The sequence below is a fragment of the Camellia sinensis genome, chromosome 3 (assembly GCF_055761805.1).
Source record: "Camellia sinensis isolate YWXY chromosome 3, ASM5576180v1, whole genome shotgun sequence".
In the NCBI taxonomy this organism is placed as follows: domain Eukaryota; kingdom Viridiplantae; phylum Streptophyta; class Magnoliopsida; order Ericales; family Theaceae; genus Camellia; species Camellia sinensis.
The window spans coordinates 181,451,788-181,459,940 of NC_138963.1; the positions used below are offsets into that span (position 1 = coordinate 181,451,788).

At 39.2% G+C, this 8,153-nt stretch overlaps 1 protein-coding gene across 1 annotated transcript; it reads right to left on the reverse strand.

The window, feature by feature from the left end:
- Positions 1 to 568: 568 nt before the first annotated feature.
- On the reverse strand, positions 569 to 4,970 carry LOC114287993 (MDIS1-interacting receptor like kinase 2-like). Its single transcript, XM_082918656.1, has 3 exons — positions 4,631 to 4,970; positions 794 to 886; positions 569 to 705 (listed from the first exon to the last, which is right to left on the reverse strand). The coding sequence occupies exons 1-3, from the start codon at positions 4,968 to 4,970 to the stop codon at positions 569 to 571; spliced, it is 570 nt and encodes a 189-aa protein (XP_082774782.1).
- Positions 4,971 to 8,153: the final 3,183 nt, after the last annotated feature.

The window sequence follows — 8,153 nt, forward strand, 5'->3', positions numbered from 1 at the left end:
TAGGTATGTCTACAAATTTTAAAAATTACTTAAAATATTAAAAGAATTCAGTAAAAACAAAAAACGCAGTAGAATTTTCTGAAAACTATTTTTGGAAAACTATAACCAAGCAAAGTGTACCGTATGAGAATAGAGAAGGAAAGTACATATAAAAAAATTAACGAATGATTTATACTTCTCACTAATATATTTAGTTAATCATATCTTTAAAATAAAAAGAGATCATTGTTTTTTTTTTTTTTAACTCACTTCTAAACATATAATGATAAAATTCAAATATTTAAAATAAAATTAATTATAATAATATAATAAATATTACATTAATACATAAAAAATAATTTACGAAAGTTATCAATTCTGTGCATTTTCATGGGCAGCAATTCTGTGCACATAGGTGAGGCTCTACGAAATTTTTCGGGTGGATAACAATTGAGAAACAATGTGCATGGTTGGACTAGATTGTGGATTGACATGCAAACATGCGATTGCCAATTTTACACTACAAATCATTACCTCGTCAACTTTAGGGGAAGGGAGGTGAAAGGCGTTGGTCCAACACATCCTTTAGCTATATGTTCTCAATAGCTAGGGTCAACAAGGACATTATGAAGTCTCCCAGATGCTTTCCTTTGATTACTTCCAATGCCAACACACCAATGCTATAGACATCACACTTTTCAGTTACCTTCATTGTGTAAGCAAGCTTTGCAAAAAAAGAGAGACATGGTAATGCACTTGTTTTGTTATGCTTCGGATTCTATGTCAATTTAGAAGAGCATAAAACTATGTTTACCTGGTGCAACATATCCGTATGTGCCTGCAAATGCACTCCAGTTAAAGGAATCTAGCTTCAAAAGCTTGGTAGTGCCAAAGTCCAAAACACGAGTGTAGACACCCCATTTTTGACTGTCCTCAAGACTTGGACGTCACCGTTTGAACACTCGGTGATTATCCATGATTGTGTTCGTTTGGAGTTCCCGGAGGCCTCGGCTCGCGCGCCTTGCCTCAGGATCTCCGGACTCAACTGTTTAGTGTTTGGTTTCACACCAAACACTTGTGTTTTGCCTTGGAAGGGCAGGGAATGCCTTGTGAGGCATCCCCATACACCACCGGCAGTGGCTAGAGGCCACCGGCTGGTTTTTGCTGCCACCGGCAATGTATATTGCCGGCCGGCACTATTTGTTGCCGGTCAGCACTATTTAGTGCCGGTCGGCACTCTTTTTTGCCAAGATGGCCTTTTTGGCCGGCCGACTACTATGCATCTGCTTTTGCAGATATTTTAAGACAGCTGTCTTGCTTTTGGCTCCCCTCCATACACTGTATGGAGGGATCTCTCTCTTGGAAGCTTGTCTTGTAAGCTTTACAAGACAATAATCTTCTATAAAGAGAAGGCTTGTCTCTTGGCTTGAAGGGTTAGACACTTGAGATATTTTGGAGAGCTTAGACAGCCATTGTTAGGGTTTGAGTTCTAGGGTTAGGGTTTGATACACATTATCTCTCTCTTTTTCCCTCTTGTGTGTGTTAAAGTGTGTTTGTGTCTTACTATTGCACACAAACACATAGTGTTTCACCTTCCTATAGCTACTGAGGTTCTAAAGGACTGGTTTTAGTGTTTTGGTATTGGATTCAAGCCAAAGAGGGCCATTGGAGCACCATTGTTGAAGAGGTCTTCAAAGGTGAGAATCTTATCCCTTTTTACCCCAATCTTGCATTGTATTTTTACCTGTCTTAAATTCGTTTTTGAGCTTGGTGTATAATACAAGCAAGTTCTATTTTTAGACCCTCTTGATTGTTTATTAAGGGTGTTTTGTGGTTTGAGGGTGTTTGACCCCTCTTAGGCCTTGAAAGGCCTCATTTTGTGCTATTTTGAGCAAGCTTCGAGACTTTGGTGTTTGGGCCTCTTCACCACTGAAATCTTGAGGGATTTCAGTGGTGGAGATGGTGCCTTGAAGTCTCCAAAAGGAGAGGGCCATCCCCTCCCCTTGTTGTCCTTAAAATGGACCATTTTTGGCCTCTTGAGAGAGCACCTAGCTAGGCTTCATGTTGATCATGCCTTAGCTGTTTTTTGTGCTTAATATGTCATATTATGCCTCTGATTTTTGTTGGTTTTGGTACACCATGCATGCTTAGCATACCTACCATGTAATGCCATGTTATTGCCTCAATGTGCCTTAGGTTGTTAGCCCTTGTTAGAGCATGTTTTAGGCTTAATCTTGTGAAGATTATGTGCATATTTTTCCATGTTCTAGGTCTGTCCTAGGTTTTATGGGTCGGATTTGGCATGCATCATATAGCCTCTTTGCATTTTGGCTTGTTGGCCTTAAGTATGTGAGTGTGTAGCATGCCATTTTTGCATTGATTTGGTGATTTGGGACCATCCACCATGTCATTTCAGACCTTATAGTATGCTTGTATGCTTGCTTTAGTTGTCCCTTTAATGCCTTGTAAGGTTGTCATCTCATGCTCCATGTTCGTGCCTTCATGCATGCCACCATGTTTAGGCCCCTAGGATGTCATGTCATTGTGTTCTTAGCTTTGTTTTAACATGCTAAACCTCTGATTTTGGTCCTTCCTTTCATGCCATGTTTGGTCTTGCTAAGAGTAGTTCAATACTCCCTTTAGCTTGCTTTGAGCTTTGATCATGCTAGCATGCATTGCTTGTGTTAATTGGTTGGTTTGGAACCTCTAATTCATGCATATTCATTGTTTACTTTGCATGCCATTAGCCCACATTATGCCTCTCCCAAGTGTGCTTGAGAGTTGCCTTTTTATGCTTAAGTGTTGGTCCTTGTGTGCATGCATGTTTGCATGCCATTTAGCCCTCATTTCATAGCACTTTGGCCACTGTTTTGGGCCTTATTAGAGCTGCCCAAATCTTGTATAAGTCCATCTTTTCATCCATTTGCATTGCCACATGTTTGCTTGTATGCTTGCATAAGTGCCTTGCCATGCCATGTTGCATCCTTAGCTTGTATGCCTAGGTTGCATTGCATCTTGCATGCATGCCTTGTTCCTTGAGTTCGTGATGGGAATTGGGCCTTGGTTTGTTTGTAGGGTTTGCATTTCATTTGACATGAAAGTTGCATACTTGATCCCTTGGGCCATCATGCATGGAAATGCGTGATTGGTGGTCCGAGAATCGAGACACATGTCCCTTTGAGTCACAACCATGATAGGGGGCATGATTGGTGCATACATGCCTTGAATTGTGCTGCCATGCTTTGCCTTGCCCTCTGTTGCTGTCAATTGCAGGTTCTGCAGGCATTCCTTGCCGACCGGCAGTATATATTGCCGACCGGCAGTAAACGAGCAGCCGATGGATTCATCTTGTGCCGGTGACTACACCACACTGCCGGTGGCAGTTCTATTCAGCCAGTGGCACTCCTCAATGTCCAGAGAAGCAGTCCTGAGGTTTTGACAACCTCCAGAGGAGTGAAGGAAGGAAAACAGAGGCAGCTCATGCATGGCGGCGCATTTCCCGAGGCGATTTACTGTTTTCTTAGCTTAAGTTAATTTGCTTAGTTGATTAGGCAATTTGTAATATTTAATTAGCTTGCGTAGTTAATTAATTTGTATTATTTATTTGGTCCCTCCGAGCGAGGGAAAATCTGTAATAAGTGTGTGTAAGTGGTGTGTATGTCTTCCAATCCCCACTTCTTTCTTCCCTTTTACTTACCTGCTTTGATGGTTAGTATTAGGGAACGTTTAATTTAGCATACCTTATGCTATGCTTGCGTGCATTCATGCATTTGTATTGCATGCACTAGGCTCGGTACATCACACTAACTGCATTTGTACTTTAATTCCAAATTGAATACGTGCATCGATTGATCGCATTTCACATGCCATATTTAGGATCAGCCGAGCCTATCTAGTTGCATCCTGTATGTGTTGCATTAGTCAAATTGACATGAACTAGGACATGCATGTTTGCTAACTAGTTTATTGTTTTGGCACAGAGTACGATGTAAGTATTTATGCTTTAGCATCCCGCATGCGTGTGAGTGTTGCCATGACAGTATGCCTGCCATGCGGCTAAGTGCTTATGTGTTAAATTGTTTTAATGCCTGTGGGTGGAGGTTGGATTGTTTGAGTTGGAAAAACTCGTTGAAATCCGTATTTTAGCCTACTTGCGAGTAGCAAATTCCAAAGCGCTTTTCAAAACCGAACGGATATGCAATGCTTATTTCCAAATTAGGCAATCTAGTCTATACTTGTTTGTTGCGCACATAACATAGTAATTCTAGGCTAATAAATGGAATAAGAACACGTAATGTTTTCAAAATCGGATATCATGGTTAGTAGAGGCCGGTCTTCGGACCGGGCGAAAGGGGGTGCTCATACCTGACCTTCCCCGATCGTACCCAAGCTCCCGAGCCGAGACAACTCCGGTGATGACGGACATATGGCCTTTGACACCGAGTCAGGGTTTCCTAAATTTCCCCATTAAAAAAATATTTAGGTGGCGACTCTGTATCTGGCAAAGCAGTCCATGTTTGGCACTTCTTTTCAAAAATCTGTTTCTCAAAATGATTTGCCGGATTTGGACTCTTTGGTTCAGATTAAGAACCGCAAACAAAAAATCGAGTCCGAACTGTAGCGGGGTCCCTCGCGGACGTGTTACAACGAGCCTTATACTCCTCGTCAATCAGAACATTGTTGCTAGAAATGTGTCGGTGAACAATGGGCGGTGTGCAATCATGGTGCATGTATGACAAAGGGCTTGCTACACCCTTAATAATATTCACCCTCTTAGGCCAATCCATTTCTTTAGCTTCTTCATCTTTGTTAAAAATTGTAGCCAAGCTACCTCTTTCGAGGTACTCATAAACTAGAAAAGAACGCCGAGCATGTGAACAATACCCAAAAAGCTTCACTATGTTTCGATGCTTAATTTCTGTCAATGCCCTTGCCTCATTTAAGAAATCTTTCCTATCAACCCTCTCAGATAACGGATGAAGTTTCTTCATAGCTACTATATTAGCTGATGGTAACTTCGCTTTGTAGGCAAGTCCTCCTTTTCCAATGCATTATATGGCATCGAAATCATGGGTAGCTTTTACAATGTCATTATACATTGCTCTTCCATCGAATATTGATATCAATAACAAATCTTCTTTCCAGGGTTGGGTGTCACCCTCCTCACCTTGTGACTTTGTGTTTCTTGAATTGAACATGATGAGAAGTCCAATGAATGCACCTAGAAGTAAGAGTGCTCCACCAAAAGGGAGCACGATTACAAGAACATGTGTCCTTTTTTCTAGAGTGTGTTTGTGCAATGCAGAAGGAACTTTGTAAGGCTGCAGGCCTTTGACATTTCCACACAAACCTTTGTTCCCTTGCAGTGCTTCTATTGATGCATTCATGAAGGCGTTGCTCATGGGAATAAGACCTTGCAACTGATTATATGATATATCAATAAACGCCAAGCCATGGATATCTTCATAACCCTTTGGAATGAGACTAGAGAGATTATTGAGGGAGAGGTTTAAATTCTCCAAACTCTGCAAATTTGTGATTTCCAATGATATTTCCCCTGTGAGATTTTTAACCTCAAAAGTTGTATAAAAATACAAAATGCAAATAGTATTTTAAATAGATAACTATAATTAAAAAAAAAACTAATAAAACAAACGTGGACAAAAATGGTAACCAAACAATCAACACATAGTTAATATATATACTTGTGGACTGCAATCACCAATAAAAAAGTATTATACCTTCTAATATAGGGCTGGGCTTTCCTCCAGTTCGTGATTGGACTAGAGGGTACTGTTGGGGCCCATGGGGGCTTACCACAGGTCTCATTTTGATAATCTGAACCGTTCAATATATAAAACTTGTCGATTACTATATGTCTGTAAAAAATCATGTTGATCGGATATCGATAGCTCTCTCATCGAATCAAATTTCTGTCAACCATTTATTTTTTCACCATTTATTTTTTTTATACAAAACTGATTTGATCACGTAGCTATCGATATCCGATCAACGAGATTTTTTATAGGCATATAATACTTGACAATTTCTACTTTCAGATTATCGAAACGAAATCCGTGTTGGGCCTTCATACAATCACCAATAAAAAAGTATTATACCTTATAATAGTGTCACTAAGGCCTCATTTAGAAACAAGCTATTTTAGTAATTTTTTGGCTTTTTATGAAAAGACGTAGAAAATAGTAGAGAGAGTAATGTGACAACTTATAGTAACTTTTTAACTTTTTAGCTAAAACATGTAATTACCAAAAGAGGCCTAAAAGGAATGAAAATTTAATGTTTACCCACTTATTAATATCCAGAACTACTGAAATGAGTAATTTAATGTGGTTACATAAACTTGTATCAAGTCGTATCCGTACCCTAATTTTTTTAGATTTCACTATATTAACAAACCTTTATTGTACCTGTAACAACCGTCACTTTGCTCTAGTCATGCTTGCATATATTACATGATCTTGTCTTGATATGTTGCATTTGCAAAACCTTGATCTGTCTTGCATAAGTGTTACTTGCATGTTTTGTTACTTGCATGCTTTGTTCCTTGTTTGGTGTGTGTGTTTAGCCTAGGTTAATCCAAGCCGAGGTCACCTTAGGCTTAGAACCATCTTGGAACCACTTTGGTTAACCTACACCTTCCCCAAGGCATGTTGGCTGAGATGTCATCATCTAGGCCGAGGTGTTCACCACCAAGGCCGAGATGTGTATTATGTAACGCCCTCAAAATAATAACATTAAACCCATCAATATAGACATGCATTGATATATATAAAAGTTCCACATTCTTCTATCCAATAGAGTTTCATTACAAAAAGTATTACATGTTAACAACAAAAGCAAATGCCCTAAAGGCTTACAGCTTTCCAAGCTAACACTTGGTTACAACAAAAGAGTACTAACTCATTTACACATTAAGCCCTTGGCTTGAATATACATGTAATACATCAAAAGGGAAAAGACAACAAAAGTCTGCCCGCCTCTAGCCTCCCAAGCTACGTCCTTGGAGGTGGCATGCTACCTGTACCTGAAAATGATGTTCCCATATAGGGTGAGCCACAGCCCAGCAGAGATATACTAAACCAACTATGAGCAATGACTAAAAGATTAGCAATTGATAGATGGCCAACACCGATACATCCGCATATATCACGTCACAATTTCATAACATATGAGTCTATGTCACTTTCCATTTTCCATCCTTATTTAATAGATAAGCATATTAGCTATATCAACACATCAACAGATAAACATCTTACGCATCAACAGATAAACATATAAGCTGTATCCACACTTCACTAGACAAGCATATGAGCTGTATCTACACTTCACTAGACAAGCATATGAGCTGTATCTACACTTCTCAAAGATAAGCCTATGAGCTGTATCTTCACTTCTCTAGACAAGCATATGAGCTGTCTCTACGGAGTTCATCCCCCATCTCCTCCAATCCTATCCGGTTTAGAGGTACATCCCCCATCTTCCCCTAAACCGCGGAGTACATCCCCCATCTTCTCCTCTATACACAATGCATATAAACACAAAGGTTCTATACACAATCAATCAATACATAAAATTAATGTATTCAATCCACCGTCATACTCTATGACACATTCAATCGATTAGTTTTAGTTTGCCTAATCATCATGCATTGTCTACAACAATCAAGACTATCCTCCACCGATAGCCCAAAGCAGTTATTTCTATACAGAAAATAAATGCAACAATGGATATATAATCAACATTCCAACTCGGTGAGTGATAAATAATCCAACTACACCCTTTTATCCCATGACTTCCCAAATCAATTCCTCATTTCCCATAATTAATTAACCAATGTAATTAGGGCATTTTCCATAATTTACATTACAACCATTAGGTTCCATTTTCATTAATGTCTTAACATTAATTTCACATTTTCCATGCCAAACATGCATCTAGGTTTGATATAGTTACAACCCCAGCTCTTGTAAATTTACGCAGAAGCCCCCAAACTTTCACAAATTACTAAACCAACCCCAACATCTCAAAATACTAAAATTTAAAGACAAAGCTCATAAAGAGGAGTAGGATATCCCTACCTCAAAGTTTGAGCTCCAATGGAGATGAAGACCAAAACCAAAATGCTTCAAATTCCGAAATTTTCAGATTAAAAT

What these genes read in the sequence shown, in the direction of transcription:
- LOC114287993 (XM_082918656.1), bottom strand. Translation starts at nt 4,970, where the DNA reads ATGAAGAAACTTCATCCGTTATCTGAGAGGGTTGATAGGAAAGATTTC. An exon ending in GATTGACGAGGAGTATAAGG is followed by an intron (nt 887 to 4,630) that starts CTCGTTGTAACA and finishes GGGGTGTCTACA; the next exon opens with CTCGTGTTTTGGACTTTGGC. An exon ending in ATACGGATATGTTGCACCAG is followed by an intron (nt 706 to 793) that starts GTAAACATAGTT and finishes CTTTTTTTGCAA; the next exon opens with AGCTTGCTTACACAATGAAG.